General features: G+C 46.5%; 1 protein-coding gene across 4 annotated transcripts in view; it reads left to right on the forward strand.

Moving 5' to 3' along the window:
- The window catches only part of nbeal1 (neurobeachin-like 1), a 277,142-nt gene that overhangs the window by 175,794 nt on the left and 79,423 nt on the right, over positions 1 to 21,925 (forward strand). For all 4 annotated transcript variants that reach the window (XM_078228982.1, XM_078228984.1, XM_078228983.1 and 1 more), the window contains 8 exons: positions 1,039 to 1,124; positions 2,506 to 2,595; positions 4,910 to 5,096; positions 11,107 to 11,240; positions 12,218 to 12,377; positions 14,371 to 14,473; positions 14,581 to 14,734; positions 17,085 to 17,243. In XM_078228982.1, the coding sequence (XP_078085108.1) occupies positions 1,039 to 1,124; positions 2,506 to 2,595; positions 4,910 to 5,096; positions 11,107 to 11,240; positions 12,218 to 12,377; positions 14,371 to 14,473; positions 14,581 to 14,734; positions 17,085 to 17,243 (1,073 nt within the window). The remainder of the gene's footprint in view (positions 1 to 1,038; positions 1,125 to 2,505; positions 2,596 to 4,909; positions 5,097 to 11,106; positions 11,241 to 12,217; positions 12,378 to 14,370; positions 14,474 to 14,580; positions 14,735 to 17,084; positions 17,244 to 21,925) is intronic.

Genomic DNA, 21,925 nt, shown 5'->3' on the forward strand with positions numbered 1-21,925 from the left:
TTTCAAAAACAATTCACAGCTGTGTGACCATGAAAGCTTCTGTTTATGCAAAACTTTGCGAACATTGCATTTTCAAATGTAGTCAATTTCTAAGCTCAAAGCCCAGAATTCCAAGCTGAGTTTTAAAATGCGGCCTAGGTTAGCTTAAGTTAGCATTAAAGCATAGCATGATTAGTTACATTAGGCAGAAATACCTTTAAAATGAAGCCTTTTAACTAAAGCAAGCCATACAGAGAATCCCACAGTCGTCATTAGACCTGTCATTCCAGACTTTTTTTTAAAAACTGAATTAAAATTTTCCCATCTGACGTGGTGGGATTTGAACCCGGGTCCCCAGAGCATTACCCTGGGTCTGTGGATTACTAGTCCAGTGACAATACCACCACCTCCCCCAGTTGTAATGTCAAATGCAGGCTGAGTTGTGGCACTACGTCACATTATATGGTTTGTACAGATTGGAAAATAATGGTTAATAACCAACTAATATCTCGTCAGCATCTCCATGGGTAGAGATGTCTGCATGGTATCAAATACATTTCAGACGTAAAGGCTGTATGACTGAATCTGTGCTTGGTAATGTTGCATTATAATTCATTTTGTGACAAGATATTGCTGCCAAGTGTTGGATTTGAACGATAAAGATTACATATGTGTAAATGTGAAAAAGGGATGGCACGATGGCACAGTGGTTAGCACTGCTGCCTCACAGCGCCCGGGACCCGGGTTCAATTCCGGCCACTGGTCACTGTTTGTGTGGAGTTTGCACGTTCTCCCCGTGTCTGCGTGGGTTTCCTCCGGGTGCTCCGGTTTCCTCCCACAGTCCAAAGATGTGCAGGTTAGGTGGATTGGCCATGCTAAATTGCCCCTTAGTGTCCTGAGATATGTAGGTTAGAGGGATTAACGGGGCAAATATGTGGGGTTACGGGGATAGGGCCTGGGTGGGATTGTGGTCAGTGCAGACCGAATGGGCTGAATGGCCTCCTCCTGCACTGTAGGGATTCTATGATTCTCTGAAATGTGCTCTTTTCCTGGTGACAGGCCCGAACTGCATTTCTCCACTGAAACCTCAGGACTCAGAGCTGGCCGACCTCACAAGTAAACTGCTTCTGCATTACACGCCAAAGGTAAGTTACAGATAAACCCAATGATCTTGGATCATTTTGTTTCCTTTTTAAAGATTTTGTTCGTACTCACTACCCTTTCCCCAGGAGCCATTGATTCCATTGGCACTGAGCGTCCACTGATGTCCCGCACCTTAAGTAGCCAGACTTCTTCATGCGTGAGATGTAAAACTTCATGCAGTTTTATCACTGTGTGGGGTTGACTTCGCTCCCCCCCTGATCCAGGGTGTTTAGAACTGTTGAGGCCCCCAGCGACTGCGAAAGCTCCAAACCAGCGACCGTTACAGGAGCAAAAGTAGAAAATGATGCAGATACTTGACAGGTCTGGGGGCATCGATAGAGAGAGTCCACACACTCGTAAAGCTGCAATGACCGCTCTCTTTTTCACTCCGCAGTTGCTCTCCTGTCCTGTGGAGTATTTCCAGCATTTTCCACTTGAATTTCAGATTTCCAGCATGTGTGGTATTTTGCTTTTGTATTTTATTGATTTTTAAAAAAATCCTTGGGGTAGCAAGGCGAGGAATTATTGCCCATCGGAAGGTGGTAGTGAACCTGCCACCCTTCACCGCCGCAGTCGATGTGGTACAGGGTCCACAGTGCTGTTCGGTAGGGAGTTCCTGAGTTTTGATCCAGTGCGATAAATGATCTTATAGAATCGAGGGGCTGAATGGCCTACTCCTGCTCCTAGTCTATGTGTTAACCATGATATACATCCGAGTTTTGATGGTGTACGATTTGGCATGAAGCCTAGAGGTAGCGACGTTCCCATGTTCCTGGTACATTTGACTTTCCAGGTCATTTTCGTTTTCTTTTCATTCATTTGTGGGACTCGGGCGTCACTGGCTGGCCAGCATTTATTGCCCTTCCCTAGTTGCCCTTGGAGGGCAGTTGAGAGCCAACCACATTGCTGTGGCTCTGGAGTCACATGTAGGCCAGACCGGGTAAGGACGGCAGATTTCCTTCCCTAAAGGACACTAGTGAATCAGATGAGTTTTCTATGACAATCGACAATGGTTTCATGGTCATCAGTAGATTCTTAATTCCAGATATTTTTTATTGAATTCAAATTCCACCATCTGCTGTATAGGGATTTGAACCCGAGTCCCCAGAACATTAGCTGAAATTCTGGATTACTAGTCTAGTGATAATACCACTAGGCCATTGCCTAGTGATTCAGCCACTTAGTAGATAAAGCCCCCACCCCCTTTTCAGGAAGTAACTCTATTATTAATCCTCCCTCGATTGCCCAGGATGATATAAAACTAACAAATGGTTTGAAACGCAATATTTTGTTCTGAGATTGTTAAAAATGTGAGATTATTTTTAACGTCCAGTATTCAAAATCCAACTGTTGTAAGTATTGGATTTTCTGCATTTCTTACAGGCCTGTAAAAGCCCCATCTGCCTCGATCTGTCTCCGAATCTCTTTCACGGGAGGTTAACCGGGCATAAAGTGGTCAACTGGGACATTAAGGTATTTCAGTCGGCATTGAAATGTTGACGGTGATTATTATTGAGTTGGGGTAAGGATATTACAATGGAGAAACACACACTGTGTAAATGGACTCCTGAGCCCTGTCAGGAATTACATTGTTCTTTCAACAGAATCAGAATACTGCAGAATGGAAATCTATGAGAAATGACGCAGTAGAACATTTTAAATTATGTTTTGATGTATTTCCCAGTTGAATGTTTTCCTTCAGTCCCACATTGGCAAAACTAGAGCCTGCTCCATCATTGCTGGTCTCTGATTGGCTGGAGTGGGATACCCATATGAATATCTGACCAAAGGGGGGCACAAGGGTGGCACGGTGGCACAGTGATTAGCACTGCTGCCTCACAGCACCAGGGACCCGGGTTCGATTCCTGGCTTCGGGTCACTGTCTGTGTGGAGTTTGCACATTCTCCCTGTGTCTGCGTGGGTTTCCTCCGGGTGCTCCGGTTTCCTCCCACAGTCCAAAGATGTGTGGGTTAAGTTGGTTGGCCATGCTAAATTGACCCTAGTGTCAGGGGGATTAGCAGGGTACAAGGATAGAGTTACAAGGATAGATCCTGGGTGGGATTGTTGTCGTTGCAGGCTCGATGGGCCAAATGGCCTCCCTCTGCACTGTAGGGATTCTTAACTTGCAAATGATGCTGTCAGCTGCCTAAAGGAAAACAGTGTTCTATGTCCCTATCACTTAAACCCTCCAGGTCTATGGTAGGCCATCACGTATATCAGTACACTGGCCTGAACTGTTTGCTGGCAGTGCAGACATCAATTACGAGCTGCTGCCTGGCATGCTGCATTTTCGTAAATTCTTTTTGCCTTGTTTTTGCCCAGCTTTTCTCCAGGGGCTATAGATTCCATAGGCACAGGGTGTCCTCTGATATGACCTCTTAAATAGCCAGACCTCTTCAATGAGTGGCTGGTATTTTTATCGCTGTGGGCATCGCAACTTGTGAAAGTGTGTGTGTGTCTGCGTGTGTGTGTGCCTGTGCATGTGTCTGCATCTGCGTGTGTCTGCGTGTCTCTGCATGTGTGTGCATGCATGTGTGTGCGTGCACATGCATATATTCCAGCAGCAAGCACAAGGGTGATGAGGCGAGCAATGCACTGTCCTCCTATGGATATGATGTGGAGATGCCGGCGTTGGACTGGGGTGGGCACAGTAAGAAGTCTCACAACACCAGGTTAAAGTCCAACAAGTTTATTTGGTATCACGAGCTTTCGGAGCGCTGCTCCTTCATCAGGTGAGTCCGCTGACCTGATGAAGGAGCAGCACTTCGAAAGCTCGTGATACCAAATAAACCTGTTGGACTTTAACCTGGTGTTGTGAGACTTCGTACTGGTATAGATAGGTGTCTGCCCATTCTATATGTGGACTGTTTAAATGATGGGGCTTGGAACATGGTCTTCCTTTAGACAGCAGCTGACGGGGTCATTTGGATCCTCAGCCAGGTATCCAGTAACTATTTTAGGCAACTCAATTAGCTACCTGCCCTGTAAGAAGCTCTGCTAATTCTAGCCAAAGTAAGAGTTTTAACAACACCAGGTTAAAGTCCAACAGGTTTATTTGGTAGCAAATACCATGGCATTTGCTACCAAATAAACCTGTTGGACTTTAACCTGGTGTTGTTAAAACTCTTACTGTGTTTACCCCAGTCCAACGCCGGCATCTCCACATCAATTCTAGCTAAAGTCAGCTCTCAATAATGTCACTCATCCTAAAGGGAGATTCTGGATGCAACTGCAACTCTTAAGAGAAGCGGCAGTGATGGCTCCGTGAAGATTGCCTGTTGTAATATACAATGTTGGTTACTGAACAATCTTGCAGATAAGCAACTTGAACAGTTACCAGCCAGTGGGAGGACCAGTCGAGTATTGGGAGGGGCCGCTACAATTTCTTTTTGCTTCGTCTCGTTTCTCCTTCCCCCCCCCCAATTCCCCTTCTCCCTCCCAGTCAAAGGTATGACTCTGTGGCTGTAACACTACATTCTGCACTCTCTCGTTTCCTTCTCTATGAACAGTATGCTTTGTCTGTACAGCGCGTAAGAAACAATACTTTCCACAGTATCCCAATAATAAAGCAAATCGATGATAAAGCGCAATGCCGTCATGCGGCAGATTGAAAGTAAAGAGTTGCTGAAACTTAGCACTGAGGAAATTGGAGTGTGGAACCCGGTCACTTGTTGTGGTGCTGCAGCATGTTGGGATTGGGATTGGGATTGAGTTAGTGTCGTGCTGCCGTTGAAATTCTCCCGACAGATTGGTGATGAAATTCTGCTGTTTGTTTTTGACTCGGCAGGATATGATCAACTGCGTCGGTGGTCTTGATGTTCTTTCCCCACTGCTGGAGCAAATGAGCAATCTGGGGGGCCAGGGCTTGCTGAAGCACGGAGATAACAGCCATGGGGCTGCTGACTTTGTGACCCCTGAAGCATGCACCCCGGCTGAAGGCGACTGGGTGGTGATCCCTTCAACCCGAGCTTCTGGTGAGGCTTCATGCTAGCCGCGTTGGGTTTGTGATCTAAAAATGTTTGCAATCAGTCACCTAATCTGGGCAGGTATGATGTGGAGATTTGGGTAGGTATGTGTCCTGTTGTTACATCACAGACTGGTTCTTGTCCCTGCTGCTTGGTTTTATTGAGGTGTGACCCTTCCATTCCTCCACCACCCCCAAACACCTTATCTCTTTTCCCAAAAATAAAACGCTGGAAAATCCCAGCAGGTCTGGCAGCATCTGTAAGGAGAGAAAAGAGCTGACGTTTCGAGTCCAGATGACCCTTTGTCAAAGCTTACAGATGCTGCCAGACCTGCTGAGATTTTCCAGCATTTTCTCTTTCGGTTTCAGATTCCAGCATCCGCAGTGATTTGCTTTTATTTTAACCTTATCTCTTTTCCCGTTTGTGCACAATGTCAGAGGACCTGGCCTGAATTAAACATTGTTCTTTTCTAATATCTTTATACCTTTACCTGCTCAGGTACACTGAGGGAGAATTTAGCACGGCCAATGCACCCTAATCAGCACGTCTTTCGGACTGTGGGAGGAAACCGGAGCACCCGGAGGAAACCCACGCAGACACGGGGAGAACGTGCAGACTCTGCTCTGTTCTTTTAGGATGGGAATGGAGGGATATGGTCCCTGGAAGGGCGGGGGGTTTTAGTTCAGTCAGGCAGCGTGGCAGGCTTGGAGGGCCAAAGGGCCTGTTCCTGTGCTGTAATTTTCTTTGTTCTTGACAGTGACCCAAGGCTGGAATTGAACCCGGGTCCCTGGCGCTATGAGGCAGCAGTGCTAACCACTGTGCCACCGTGCCGCCCATAGAACAGTACAGCACAGAACAGGCCCTTCGGCCCACGATGTTGTGCCAAGCTTTATCTGAAGCCAAGATCAAGCTATCCCACTCCCTATCATCCTGGTGTGCTCCATGTGCCTATCCATGTGCAGGTTAGGTTCATTGGCCATGCTAAAATTGACCCTAGTGTCAGGGGGATTAGCAGGGTAAACGTATGGGGTTACGGGAAGAGGGCTTGGATGGGACTGTGGTCGGTACAGATACGATGGGCCAAATGGCTTCCTTCTGTATGATGTGGGGATGCCGGCGTTGGACTGGGGTAAACACAGTAAGAGGTTTCACAACACCAGGTTCAAGTCCAACAGGTTTATTTGGCAGCACAAGCCACCAGCCCCTGGAGCGCCGCTCCTTCATCAGGTGAGTGGGACCCCAGCCCACAAACAGGGCATACAAAAACACAAACCCAATCCACAAAACAATGGTTGGAATGCGAGTCTCCACAGGCAATCAAGTCCCAAAGGCACAGGCATGGTGTTCCCTTGCCCTTGTCTGGGAGGTGATTGATCAGTTAAAATGTGAAAATTGCTCGAATTAACACTTCAAATGTCGTGCAGCATTTTACTGTAGCATTGACATTACAACATCTTTTCTATAACTTTGTATTAAAGCTGCAATCACGGTGTATAGTGTCAGCGTAGTGAATGATGCTGCAATGGGGTAGATGTGGGGAGGAGGGGAACCACCTCAGTTTGCACAGTTCACTCTCCAAGCTTCTCTGCAAGGTAATTTCATCCAAAGTAAGCTCGCCGACTCTCTCTCCCCTCCCCAAACAGGGGGAAACATTGGAGTGTCGCAGTAAAATGCGATGCTGATTGAAGGGGATGTCGCAATGCCGATATGCCGCCCTATTCCGGAATATTTTTAACTATCTGCCATCTGCAGATGCTAACTGCACAGTCATCAGTACCTCCTACACACTGTGTGTAAGGACACAGCGAGAAAATAACAGCCCTAAACCTGTCTTGTTGACAGCATTCCTGCCTGTTTCATTTATTCTGAAGATCATAGAATCCCTACTGTGCAGAAGGAGGCCATTCGGCCCATCGAGTCTGCACCGACCACAATCCCAACCGTATTCCCATAATCCCACACATTTACCCAAGCTAGTTCCCCTGACACTAAGGGGCAATTTAGCATGGCCAATCCCCCTTAATCCGCACATCTTTGGACTGTGGGAGGAACCCGGAGGAAACCCACGCAGACACGGGGAGAATGCTGTGGCTCTGGAGTCACATGTAGGCCAGACCAGCTAAGGACTGGATTCATCACTGCTCTTTGCTATTCCAGTGTGAGAGCCGTTGTTGTTTTCCAAATGTTCCTGCAGATTTTCCTTGGCTGGGTGCCTCCCCACCTCAATTGTAAACATTACCAAAGTCTATAGTTAGATTCACGCTGATAAAAGGTGTTTGTATGTGTGGGTGTTGGTTAAGTTCCAACTGTGATTCTATTGTGCTTAGAGAGGGCTACGGCGTGAAGAATAAATAAACTAGCAGTGGTTGCTTTTCCTTTCACATGCAGTGCGTGCTTCTGAATCAGATATTACTGAGTTGCATGAGTGCTTAGCCCTCCTCTGCAGCGCTACTCGTGTCTGTACATAACCCCCTCCCCACACACATGCACAAACACACTCCTAACTTCTATCCCAAAATCTTTTTTCTTCCCAGTTGATATTTTGGTGACTATTGCTGGCTAATGCAACATTTACAGCAATGACGACACATCAGAAAGAATTTCACTGGCTGCATTCCAGTTTGGAATGTCCTGCGGTTGTGACAGACTCTGTATAAATACAAGTCTTCCATTTGTTTATGCAGTTTCTTCTCCCTTTTCTGTGTATTTGGGGAAAGGTTGCCGTGATGTTCCTAAAGAGCAGGGTCACAACCTTGCCAGTGAGAGCCACGGGGATTACGACCGGAATCTAAGTGAATATCCACTAAAAAGTTATGCAATGTAATTACCTCTCCGACCTTTCGTGCCCCCACCCCCCACATCCCCAATAACAATGGTCAAAAGAGGACAACTACTTGCGTTTCGAAAGCACCAAATCAGATGCCGGAACTGTCCTCAACACTTAACAAATTACTTTTACAAACAGCACCAGCTGACTTTGATGCGAACAATGTCCATTTCATGCACGGGTGCTGCCCCAGTGATAGCAGTGAGGCGAAGGGTCAGTTGATTTGTTTTTGATAGGTGGAAGGATGGTAAAAGGTGTTTGTATGTGTGGGGGTTGGTTAAGAATGTGGACCAGGACACGGGAGAGTTCCTGAATATTCTTCGCAGTAGCTTTGTTGCAGTGTTAGGCCATGGGGGGGGGGGGGGGGGGGGGGGGCGATTCTCCCATCCTGCTGCGCTGCTTTGTTAGCGCAGCGGGCCGGGAGATTTAAGCGGCGGCCGATTTGCTCTGGGCGTCCGGGCCTGAGTGCATCTCCCAGCGCTGGCACCCTCAGCTCCGTCTCACTTTCCCATTTAATAAATTATGCAGCAGCTTAGCTAAATGTATTTTGAATGCTATTAGTGGGCTCGGGACTGGAATCTCCGGGCCAGCTAGCCTCTGTATCTAGGATATTGCTTCGAATTGTAGAATCTTGCAATGCAAAGCAGGCCAGCCAGTCAGTGCGACTGGGTTTCTGTTCAGCAATGGCTTGTGGTGAGGATTTTCCCATTCTGACCACCATCTATGTACAGAATTTAAATAAAAATATTTTCCTGATTATCGTCCATTTGTTCCATTGCTGCCATCTTGTTAAGAATGGAAACAGTTTACTGTGTCACCCCCCTGTATCTTGAAATTCATCCAGCTCCTCAGATCCAGTAGTGATCGTCCTAACACCTTTCTTCATAACATTCCACCTTAGTGAACTTGTGCTGCATTGCATTACTCCGAACTGTGCAGTTCTTAAAATTCTTTCTTGGGGATGTGGTCGTTGGCAAGGTCCACATTTGGTGCCCATCCCTCATTACCCTTGAATTGAGTGCCTCACTCGGCCATTTCCGAGGGCAGTTCAGAGTCAACCTCATTGCTGTGGCTCTGGAGTCACATGTATGGGCGTGGCACGGTAGCACAGTGGTTAGCACTGCTGCTTCACAGCTCCAGGGACCTGGGTTCGATTCCCGGCTTGGGTCACTGTCTGTGTGGAGTCTGCACATTCTCCTCGTGTCTGCGTGGGTTTCCTCTGGGTGTTTCCTCCCACAGTCCAAAGATGTGCGGGTTAGGTTGATTGGCCATGCTAAAATTGCCCCTTAGTGTCCTGAGATGCATAGGTTAGAGGGATTAGTGGGTAAATATGTAGGGATATGGGGGTAGGGCCTGGGTGGGATTGTGGTCGGTGCAGACTCGATGGGCCGAATGGCCTCTTTCTGTACTGTAGGGTTTCTATGATTTCTATGATTTCCATGTAGGCCAGACCAGGTAAGGACGGCAGATTTCCTTCCCTAAAGGGATATTAGTGACCCAGATGGGTTTTTGCAACAATCGATGATAGCTTCATGGTCACCATGACTGAGACTAGCTTTCAATTCCAGATTTTATTCATGGAATTTAAATTCCATCAGCCACTGTGCTGGGATGTCTCCAGAGCTTATAAAAACTAAAAATGCCGCATATTCTCAGCAAGTCTGGCAGAGTCTGTGGAGAGAAACAGAGTTGACGTTTCGGAAACATTAATTCAGTTTTTCCCTCCACAGAAGCTGCCAGACTTGCTTTATCCAGTTTATCCAGCATTTTCTGTTTTTATTTCAGATTTCCAGCATCTGTAGAATTTAGCTTTTATTTCTCCAGAACATTAAGCTGGTTCTCTGGAGCACAAGTCCAGCGACCTTACCACGACATCCCCATATCCCCTGCTAGCTGCAGCCTAACTAAACTCTTGTGCAAGTTCACCATTACTTCTTTGCTTCACAGTTCTATAACTCTAGATGCAAAACCAACAATCCTTATCACCTGCTCTGTATGTGCCAAGTTCAGCTTAAAAATTTGGAATCTGTTTAAATTGAGCGAGTCAAGTTCCAGGAGTTTGCACACATCAGGTAGAGAATCTGGTGAACTGGTGCAGTGACAATAATCTCTCCCTCAATGTCAACAAAACGAAGGAGATAGTCATTGACTTCAGTAAGCGTAGAGGACAACATTCCCCTGTCTACATCGCATTCTAATCAATATTCTGTAACTTGATTTTGTGTCTCTGTGCCCTGTTTGAGAGCAGACTTCCACTCCATCTGACGAAGGAGCAGCACTCCGAAAGCTAGTGGCGTTTGCTACCAAATAAACCTGTTGGACTTTAACCTGGTGTTGTTAGACTCCTTACCCTGTCTACATCAACAGGGACGAAGTAGAAATGGTCGAGAGCTTCAAGTTTTTAGGTGTCCCGATCACCAACAACCTGTCCTGGTCCCCCCATGCCAACATTATAATTAAGAAAGCCCACCAATGCTTCAATTTTTTCAGAAGACTAAGGAAATTTGGCGTGTCAGCTACGACTCTCACCAACTTTTACAGATGCACCATAGAAAGCACTCTTTCTGGTTGTATCACAGCTTGGTATGGCTCCTGCTCTGCCCAAGACCGCAAGGAACTACAAAAGGTCGTGAATGTAGCCCAATCCATCACACAAACCAGCCTCCCATCCATTGACTCTGTCTAGATTTCCCGCTGCCTCGGCAAAGCAGCCAGCATAATTAAGGACCCCACGCACCCCGGACATTCTCTCTTCCACCTTCTTCCGTCGGGAAAAAGATACAAAAGTCTGAGGTCACACACCAACCGACTCAAGAACAGCTTCTTCCCTGCTGCTGCCAGACGTTTGAATGGACTTACCTTGCACTAAGTTGATCTTTCTCTACACCCTAGCTATGACTGTAACACTACATTCTGCACTCTCTCATTTCCTTCTCTATGAACGGTATGCTTTGTCTGTATAGCACGTAAGAAACAATACATTTCACTGTATGTTAATACATGTGACAATAAATCAAATCAAACACCCCAAGGATTGTGAAGTAGATTGTAGGAAACTTGGAAGAGGGGAAAGGAGGGAATGTGGTCATTTGATTTCTTGCCTCGAGTGAAATTGTTTGTCTTTTGCAGACCCCACGAGTCAGTGTATTGTGGCTCTGTTCTTGAGTATGATTGTCTGTGTGTGATTTACAGAGGCCAGACTGGAGAAGAACCCCGTGGCTACTTTCCTCTTGACAATAAAGCATTTCATACGAAGACATCCAATCAATCAGGAAAACCTGCTTCACTCCCATGGAGTTGCCACCTTAGGCGTCTTGCTGCAGAAGGTAAGGAAACTCTTTCGTGCACATCCTAAAATGGTCACAAGTGGGGAATTTGCGTAATGCTGGAAAATGCCAATGTATTTACCATTTAAACAGTTGCTGATGTATCAGAGAGCTATCTCCTGCCTTGAACTCGGTGGCATAGTGGTTAGCACTGCTGCCTCACAGTGCCAGGGAGCTGGGTTCAATTCCTGGCTTGGGTCGCTATCTGCGCGGAATCTGCACATTCTCCCCGTGTCTACGTGGGTTTCCTCCGGGTGCTCCAATTTCTTCCCACAATCCGAAAGACGTGCTGGTTAGGTGCATTGGCCGTGCTAAATTCTCCCTCAGTGTTACCCGAACAGGCGCCGGAGTGTGGCGACTCGGGGATTTTCACAGTAACTTCATTGCAGTGTTAATGTAAGCCTACTTGTGACACCAATAAGTAAAGGTTGAATACATTGGATAATACGTCATTGTGTTCTTGGGACATGGGCGTCGCTGGCTAGGCCAGCATTTATTGCCCATCCCTAATTGCCCTTGAAAATGCGGCAGTGAGCCACCTTCTTGAACCGCTGTAGTCTGGGCACCGTAAGAAGTCTCACAACACCAACGGGTTTATTTGGAATCACGAGCTTTCGGAACACTGCTCCTTGATCAGGTGAGTGATGCAGGTTTCACCAGGGTTCACCACTCCGAAAGCTCGTGATTCCAAATAAACCTGTTGGACTTTAACCTGGGTGTTGTGAGACTTCTTACTGTGCCCACCCCAGTCCAACGCCGGCATCTCCACAGTGTAGTCTGTGCAGTGTAGGTACACCCATATTGCTATTCGGGGCGAGTTCCACATTTTGACCCAGCAACACTGAGGGAATGGCGATCAGTTCCCAATTTTTTGTTATCAACTGTAATCCGTGAATTCGCAGTGTTTTCTCTGTACGTTTGTGAGTATATTTGTCAGAGGTTAAACTGTAGCATTTCTTGCCCCTCTCGTGCGGCAGATTCCCAACAGTTTAGCAGATGTGAATATGCTGGTGGCGGTGCAGTTACTGATTGAACAAGCGAATGTGGAGAAGAACACCCAGCTCCTGCATCACATGTACCAACACCTGCTGTTTGATTTTCGAATCTGGAGCCGCGGGGATTTCCCATTCCGAATCGGCAAGTACACTTTCTCAGCCGTTATAGCGGATATAGCCCCGATTAGATTCAATGCCGAGAAAGATAGAAAAAAAACGCACATTTATACAGTGCCTCGGGAGATCTTACGATGCTTTACAGCCAATGAAATACTCCTGAACTGTCAACAATGTTGTAACAGAGGAAACGCAGCAGCCATTTTGTGCTTATCATGGATATAAGCAAGCCTGTACTGCCTATCATAGAATCCCAACTGTGCAAGAGGAGGCTATTCGGCCCATCGAATCTGCACTGACTCTCTGACAGAGTACCTTACCCAGGCCCTCTCCCCCACCCTATCCCTGTAACCTAACACATTTACCATAGCTAAGCCACCTAACCTACATATCTTTGGACAGTAAGGGGCAATTTAGCATGGCCAATCCACCTAACCTGCACATCTTTGGACACTAAGGGGCAATTTAGCATGGCCAATCCACCTAACCCGCACATCTTTGGACACTAAGGGGCAATTTAGCATGGCCAATCCACCTAACCCGCACATCTTTGGACACTAAGGGGCAATTTAGCATGGCCAATCCACCTAACCCGCACATCTTTGGACACTAAGGGGCAATTTAGCATGGCCAATCCACCTAACCTGCACATCTTTGGACACTAAGGGGCAATTTAGCATGGCCAATCCACCTAACCTGCACATCTTTGGACACTAAGAGGCAATTTAGCATGGCCAATCCACCTAACCTGCACATCAGGGTAAATGTGTGGGATTACGGGAATAGGGCCTGGGTGGGATTGTTGTTGGTGCAGACTCGATGAACCGAATGGCCTCCTTCTGCACTGTAGGGATTCTATGATTAAACTTCCACCACCTTTACGTCTATCCAGACTTGTTTGTGAAAATAAGAAAAATCTGCATCTCCCTTCTGGATCTTTTGTCAATTATCTTAATACTTGATACTGAACTTGGGCCCCCAAAGTTGGAACAGATTTCATTTCTAGACATAGATGCCCCTCATCGCGCTGAGCACAAATAGAACCACCCACAGTGTAAAACTGGACAACAGCGTAGGAACTGACCTGTATGTTGCTCCCCTATTTTGTAATGGTCACTGGTTTTGTTAAAAACCTGAAGGTGTAAAACGTTTGTTTATTGTGAAAGTAATATGAAGGTGCTCCCCTTCTTCCATCGGGGGAAAGATACAAAAGTCTGAGCTCACGTACCAACCGACTCAAGAACAGCTTCTTCCCTGCTGCCATCAGACTTTTGAATGGACCAACCTCGCATTAAGCTGGTCTTTCGCTGCACCGTAGCTATGACTGGAGCGCTACACTGGAGCACTGCTGCCTCACAGCTCCAGGGACCCGGGTTCAATTCCCGGCTTGGGTCACTGTGTGGAGTTTGCACGTTCTCCCCGTGTCTGCGTGGGTTTCCTCCGGGTGCTCCGGTTTCCTCCCGCAGTCCAAAGATGTGCAGGTGATGTGCATTGGCCATGCTAAATTGCCCCTCAGTGTCCTGGCATGCATAGGTCAGAGGGATTAGCAGGGTAAATGTGTGGGGTTGCGGGGATGGGGCCTGGGTGGGATTGTTGTCGGTGTAGACTCAATGGGCCGAGTGGCTTCCTTCTGCACTGTCGGGATTCTAGGTAACACTACATTCTACACTCTCTCCTTTCCTTTTCTATGAATGGTATGCTTTGTCTGTATAGCACGCAAGAAACAATACTTTTCACTGTATCCTAGTACATATGACAATAATAAATCAAATTAACTCATGCCAAAGTTTACAAGTCCATGGTAAGATGACTACTGTAATGGCTGCTTCAACCTCTAATTCTGTAAAGCCCAAACTTGTGCTGTTCCCTAAGTAAACAGTTGTGAGCGGGATTACGCAGATCTGTGACTTTGCGGGGGCTCTTCCAGGAGCCAAGCCTGAGTTGTGTGCAGTATCCGCAGCCCACAGCTGTCTTGTATTGGACCTGGTCAGAAAAGTCTAACCAGTGCTGTGTTTCAGGTCACATTCAGTACCTATCCACGATCATCAAAGACAATCGGAAGCTGTTCAGGAAGAAGTACGGGGTGCAGTTTCTGCTTGATGTGATCCGGATGTGTTACAGGTGTAGTGTTCTGCTGTCTATGCAACTTCATTTATACTCATCTTTTGGCACGTTAAGAAGTAATAAAGTCGATGTGTACAAATATCTGACTGCCTCTCTCCCAGCAGCTCAGATAAAGACAATGACATGTCCGCAGATGACGTGAGGACAATTCGGGCGTCCCTGTACGGGCTGATTAAATACTTCATCAGCAAAGGGGTCACACAGGAAGAGGTCCAGAGCATCATGGGATACATTGCTGCTATCAATGATGAACAACAGGTAAAAATGGGATTTTATTTTGTTACCAGTCGGGTCGGAAACTTCAGGGTGTTCTATGGAGCTTGCCTGACCTGTAACGGTTTTACGTTGAATTTGGCTAGGATGAGCGTGAGAGGTTTCACTCCAGGTGTGATTCAGCTGACCCACGAGGAGCTTTTATCAAAAACAAAGTTTAATTAAGAATATTGTTGACATGTTCAGTAAGACAATTAGCAAGAACTTCTAACAATTACAAACAGGAAACACAACAACCACGATAATGTATAACTCAAGGAAATGTCTCTAATGTGCTCCAACCAAAGCCGACATCCAACACACAAAACCCTCCAAATAAGCACAATACAGCATAGGTTAACGCCCACTTGTTACAGGAATCCCACCTCCTGGGTTCAATACTGAAAATCCCTTGTGAAGAAACTCAGAAGAGGTTGTAATCAAATCTGTTTCCCAAAACACAGCTTCTTTAGGGCAGGATGGCAACAAGCCTCTCCTTCAGCGAACTGATAATAGTTTCAGAACCAAACAAAGAGAAGAGCAGGGAGAGAGAAAGACTGCTTCTTAGCTTGCTGCTAAACTGCTTCCAAAATGAAACTGGAAGTCCAAAGGGAAAAAACCCCTATCACCTGACTGCCACAGCGTAGCTCCACCCCCAATGACAGCGCTGAAGCTGTAAGCTGCATGATTTTTTAAAAAACTTTCTTAAAGGTACACTCACATGACGATTTGTTCCGCAGGACTTTTATCTCAGTTGTTTACCCCCATGCCCCCCCCCCCCCATTTTTGTCCCACAATATTCCAATTAATGAATCCGAAGATGTGTGGGTTAGTGGATTGGCCCTAGTGTCAGTGGGATTAGCAGGGTAAATATGTGGGGTTATGGGAGTGGGGCCAGGGTGGGATTGATGTCGATGCGGATTCGATGGGCCAATGGCCTCCTCCTGCGCTGTGGGGATTCTATGACTGGAAGATCTATTGCATTGGCTGCCTGGCTCTCTGCAACAGAAATCCTTGAATCATAAACTGTACAGCGTGGACATACCACTAATCGAAACAGTTCAACAGGCCACTCCCTTTCTTTGTTTCGGTAGAGCTGCAACTTTTACCCACTTAAGTATTTATCCAAGTTATTATTGAATCTGCCTCCACCCCCGTTTCAGGCAATGAAATCGACATGAACAATTGTTTTTTTTATTGAGTAGGTAAGGCGGTATATAAATGCAGCCTTCCTTGAAGGGGACAATGTTAAAAAGGTTGTGTATAGCCCTCATTTATACACTGATACTCATATTGCAGGTACAGTGTCTCCAATCCGACTATCCAAAAATGGGGCACTTTTATAATTTTCCGCGCGTCAATTTTAATCAAGTAAAGTTAAAAAAACAATTACCTAGATAATGCAGGCTAGGCACTGCATTGACACGGTGTAGCACCAGCGAGTTATTGGACTTGCCCCTCCGTGTACTGCTCTAGCCGGCACTCCAAATGACCCTTGTTCCTGCCTGACCCAGCTTGACCTGAACCACCCACCCTGACATCCGGCAATATCGGAGATCCAGCAGGGCGGCACGGTAGCACAGTGGTTAGCACTGCTGCTTCACAGCTCCAGGGACCTGGGTTCGATTCCCGGCTTGGGTCACTGTCTGTGTTGAGTTTGCACATTCTCCTCGTGTCTGCGTGGGTTTCCTACGGATGTCCGGTTTCCTCCCACAGTCCAAAGATGTGCGGGTTAGGTTGATTGGCTGTGCTAAAATTGCCCCTTAGTATCTTGAGATGTGTAGGTTAGAGGGATTAGCGGGTAAATATGTAGGGATATGGGGGTAGGGCCTGGGTGGGATTGTGGTCGGTGCAGATTCGATGGGCCGAATGGCCTCTTTCTACACTGTAGGGTTTCTATGATTCTATGAGGACCGGGGATCGGAGATCCGGCAGAATCGGAGATTCGGCAGGATCTGGCAGATCCGAAAACCGACATGACCTCGGTCCTGAGGTTGCTGGATTTAAGGTCCTATAGAACATAGAACAGTACAGCACAGAACAGGCCCTTCGGCCCACGATGTTGTGCCGAGCTTTATCTGAAACCAAGATCAAGCTATCCCACTCCCTATCATCCTGGTGTGCTTGGAACATTGGAAACAACTTGGAACATTGAAACTTAAAACAGCCAGTATGAACATCGCTCAGTGATAACATTCGATACTGGTAAGCAGAGAAAAAGACTTGAGAAATGCAGAAATAATGTTTGCGTTCTGATCTTGATGTGACCACTCAGTGCTGTTCTGTGTGGAATTAGGTTATGGCTCTGAGTCTGATTCCTGATTTTCTTTTCCCCTTGTGGCTTTGTGTGTTGTAGCTCTCCGGGATCCTGGAGATTCTGCACAACCTCCTTCAGACAAGTTCAGCTCGGGACCAACTGTACCTGCTGCTCTTTGAACCAGGGCATGCCGACATCCTCTACGCACTGCTGCTGACCAACAAGTATTCCGACACGCTGCGCGAGCTCGTTTTCAAGGTACGCTGCATCCTTAATAAAACAGAGAGTTGGCCCTTGACGGGACAGCTTGTGTGTTTGAAGATCTGTTGACCTTATTTTGTAGCGGAGGATTTGGAAAAGGTTTGCATTTCAGTGTCGGGATTTTTAAAGCGTAGTCTGTCACACCAGTTTCACAAAGAAACATAGAGGATAGGAGCAGGATGAGGCCATTCGGCCCTTCGAGGCTGCTGTGCCATCTATTATGATCATGGCTGATCATCCAACTCAATACCCTGATCCTGATTTCCCCCCCAATAACCTTTCATCCCCTTTGCCCCAAGAGCTATATCTAACTCATTCTTCAAAATATATTTGATTTGATCTTGATTTGATTTACTTTTGTCACATGTATTAACATACAGTGAAAAGTATTGTTTCTTGCACACTATACAGACAAAGCATACCGTTCATAGAGAAGGAAACAAGAGAGTGCAGAATGTAGTGTTACAGTCATAGCTAGGGTGTAGAGAAAGATCAACTTAGTGCGAGGTAGGTCCATTCTGACGGCAGCAGGGAAGAAGCTGTTCTTCAATTGGTTGGTTTGTGACCTCAGACTTTTGTATCTTTTTCCCGACAGAAGAAGGTGGAAGAGAGAATGTCCGGGGTGCGTGGGGTCCTTAATTATGCTGGCCAAATATACAATATTTTAAAATATACAATATTTTGGCCTCAACTACTTTCTGTGGGAGTGAATTCCACACATTCACCACCCTCTGGGTGAAGAAATTTCTCCTCACCTCAGTCCTAAAACGTTTACCCCGTATCCTTAGACAATGACCCCTACTTGTGAATGCCCCCATCATTGGGAACATCCTTCTTGCATCTGCCCTGTCTAGTCTCGTTAGAACTTTATAGGATTCTGTGGGAAGTACAATTACTGCAGTGAATGCCAAGTAAAATGCTCATGAGCTGGCCATTGAAGTTATTTACTCAGAGGTGATTAGCAATTCATAGAATCATAGAAACCCTACAGTACAGAAAGAGGCCATTCGGCCCATCGAGTCTGCACCGACCACAATCCCACCCAGGCCCTACCCCCATTTCCCTACATATTTTACCCGCTAATCCCTCTAATCTACGCATCCCAGGACACTAAGGGGCAATTTTTAGCATGGCCAATCAACCTAACCCGCACATCTTTGGATTGTGGGAGGAAACCGGAGCACCCGGAGAAAACCCACGCAGACACGAGGAGAATGTGCAAACTCCACACAGACAGTGACCCAAGCCGGGAATCGAACCCATGTTCCTGGAGCTGTGAAGCAGCAGTGCTAACCACTGTGCTACCGTGCCAGAGGCTAACCTGCCTCTGTAACCAATGGACACTTAATGCATGTTTGCATTGGGAAGACCCTAGTCCTGATCACTAAGAAAGGCCTGTTCAATATGGCCACTCTTAACTGCTATCTTGGAGGTTAAAACAAAAGGGAGAGGGACTCATGCAGATGAACAGGCTTGTTCCCAGGCTGAGCAGGTGTGTGTGCAGACAGTGTAGTTGGAGGCCGTGTGGTTAAAGCCAAAGCGAGTTAACTAAAATTAAACATGGTGAATTGAAGGCAGATTATTGACCTTGGTTGGGTGGTCAGAGACTAAGTAGGGATAATGGGTAAGTAACTGATTTGAAAGGAAGTGGCGAATGATGTCCCACAAGAATCTGTGCTGGAGTCTCAACCAATCGCTCTCGTTACTAATGACTTGGGTAAAACAGTGGAGAGCCAGGTATCAAAATTTGCCAATCCCACAGATATTAATGGCACAGTATGTGACATAGAGACGATGGCCTAGTGGTATTATCGCTAGACTATTAATCTAGAAACTCAGTTAATGTTCCGGGGACCCGGGTTCGAATCCCGCCACGGCAGATGGTGGAATTTGAATTCAATAAAAAATATCTGGAATTAAGAATCTACTGATGACCATGAAACTATTGTCGATTGTTGGAAAAAACCCATCTGGTTCACTAATGTCCTTTAGGGAAGGAAATCTGCCGTCCTTACCTGGTCTTTGATTTGATTTGATTTGATTTATTATTGTCACATGTATTAACATACAGTGAAAAGTATTGTTTCTTGCGCGCTATACAGACAAAACATACCGTTCATAGAGAAGGAAAGGAGAGAGTGCAGAATGTAGTGGTCGGGCCTACACGTGTCTCCAGAGCCACAGCAATGTGTGGTTGACTCTCAGCTACCCTCTGAACAAGGGCAACTAGGGATGGGCAATAAATGCGGGCCAGCCAGCGGCGCCCATGTCCCACGAATCAATAATAAAAAATAAAATAGACAGGAGCAGAACATTGCTGGAATGACTTTAATCAGGCAATTGAGCTGGGCCTGTTAGAATATAAACACCCTGATTAAGGGCCAAAGCGATGGGCCAATCAGGGAGCCTCTTGCTTTGTACTTAACCAGGAGCGTCAGTTCCTCTGGCACTCCGAGTTAAGGAGCGCCAGACTGTTGGTCAGACTGTTGGTCAGACTGTTGGTCAGACTGTTGGCCAGACTGTTGGTCAGACTGTTGGTCAGACTGTTGGTCAGACTGTTGGTCAGACTGTTGGTCAGACTGTTGGCCAGACTGTTGGTCAGACTGTTGGTCAGACTGTTGGTCAGACTGTTGGTCAGACTGTTGGTCAGACTGTTGGTCAGACTGTTAATCAGACTGCTCACTGAAAGCACTCTATAGGCTGTTGTCACTCTTGTAAATAAAGGGATTTTGGTGAAGGGACTTCTACCTCCGAGGACTTATTACAGTTACAAAGAGAAATTGGTAGATTAGCTAAGTTAGTGAACCTGTGGCAGATGGATTTCAACATAGGTAAGTGAGATAGTATCCATTCTGGACCAACAAATATCTGAACAAAGAACAGTACAGCACAGGACACAGGCCCTTCGGCCCTCCAAGCCTGTGCCGCTCCTTGGTCCAACTAGACCAATCGTTTGTATCCCTCCATTCCCAGGCTGCTCATGTGACTATCCAGGTAAGTCTTAAACGATGTCAGCGTGCCTGCCTCCACCACCCTACTTGGCAGCGCATTCCAGGCCCCCACCACCCTCTGTGTAAAAAACATCCCTCTAATATCTGAGTTATACTTCGCCCCTCTCACCTTGAGCCCGTGACCCCTCGTGAACGCCACTTCTGATCTGGGAAAAAGCTTCCCACCGTTCACCCTATCTATCCCCTTCATAATCTTGTACACCTCTATTAGATCTCCCCTCATTCTCCGTCTTTCCAGGGAGAACAACCCCAGTTTACCCAATCTCTCCTCATAGCTAAGACCCTCCATACCAGGCAACATCCTGGTAAACCTTCTCTGCACTCTCTCTAATGCCTCCACGTCCTTCTGGTAGTGCGGCGACCAGAACTGGACGCAGTACTCCAAATGTGGCCTAACCAGCATTCTATACAGCTGCATCATCAGACTCCAGCTTTTATACTCTATACCCCGTCCTATAAAGGCAAGCATACCATATGCCTTCTTCACCACCTTCTCCACCTGTGTTGCCACCTTCAAGGATTTGTGGACTTGCACACCTAGGTCCCTCTGTGTTTCTATACTCCTGATGACTCTGCCATTTATTGTATAACTCCTCCCTACATTATTTCTTCCAAAATGCATCACTTCGCATTTATCTGGATTAAACTCCATCTGCCACCTCTCCGCCCAATTTTCCAGCCTATCTATATCCTGCTGTATTGCCCGACAATGCTCTTCGCTATCCGCAAGTCCAGTACTCTTTCAATAGTGATAAACTAGAAACCCCATGGTGGGCCAAAGAGATTTGAAGGGCCTGTGTAGAACCTCGAGAACTAAGGGACACAGTTTAAAAAGTAAGGGGTTGCTTATTTAAGACTGAGATGAGCAGAAGTTTTTTCTCTGCAGTGTTGTTAGTCTGTGGAATTCCCTTCCTCAGAGAGCAGTGGGGGCTGATGCACTGAGTTTATTCCAGGCTGTGTTAGACAGATTTTTCATCGACAAGGGAGTCGAGGGTTATGGGGGGAGCAGATAAGAAGGTGAAGTTGAAGCTATTATACAATCAGTCATGATTTTCTAGAAAGACAGACGAGGCTCGAGGGGCCGAATGGCCTACTCCTAATTCTTGCGTTCCTGTGTCTCCTTGTGTACGTACACAGATCTACTAGCCGGGCACAGAATTAATTTAACAAGCTATTTTAGCAGAGCACTGGAATATAAAAGAGAGAAGGGTTTGCCACAGCTATACTGTGCCCTGGCTAAAGCACATCTGGAATACTGTGTACGGTTTTAGGCAACTTGGTCCCACTAACAGCAATTGATGCCAACTCGACTAATAGTTTTAGTTCTGAGATCAGTAGATTTTGCCAGCCTGCTGTACAAGAGGATACAGAGCACAAGGCGGGTGGTTGGAATTATCATACAGATTAGCCAGGATCGCATGGAATAGCTCAAGTAGTTGAATGGTCCATTCCTGTTCCTATGACTCACTAACCTGGGAAGTACAGTGCTTTTGTTACCTTGTACCATTGCACAAATACAGGCTGTACTGACTGGACCTATTTCAATCATAGTCACTGCTCTGGTGTGTATGAAACAGAGCAGATTAACAATCCGTATCTCCCCAAGTGCCTGCTCCGTTTTCAAAAAAATTAGAATGGTTGAGATGTGTAAAAGAGAACATTCAGTTC

The sequence above is a fragment of the Mustelus asterias genome, chromosome 14, assembly GCF_964213995.1.
Source record: "Mustelus asterias chromosome 14, sMusAst1.hap1.1, whole genome shotgun sequence".
Taxonomy (NCBI): Eukaryota; Metazoa; Chordata; class Chondrichthyes; order Carcharhiniformes; family Triakidae; genus Mustelus; species Mustelus asterias.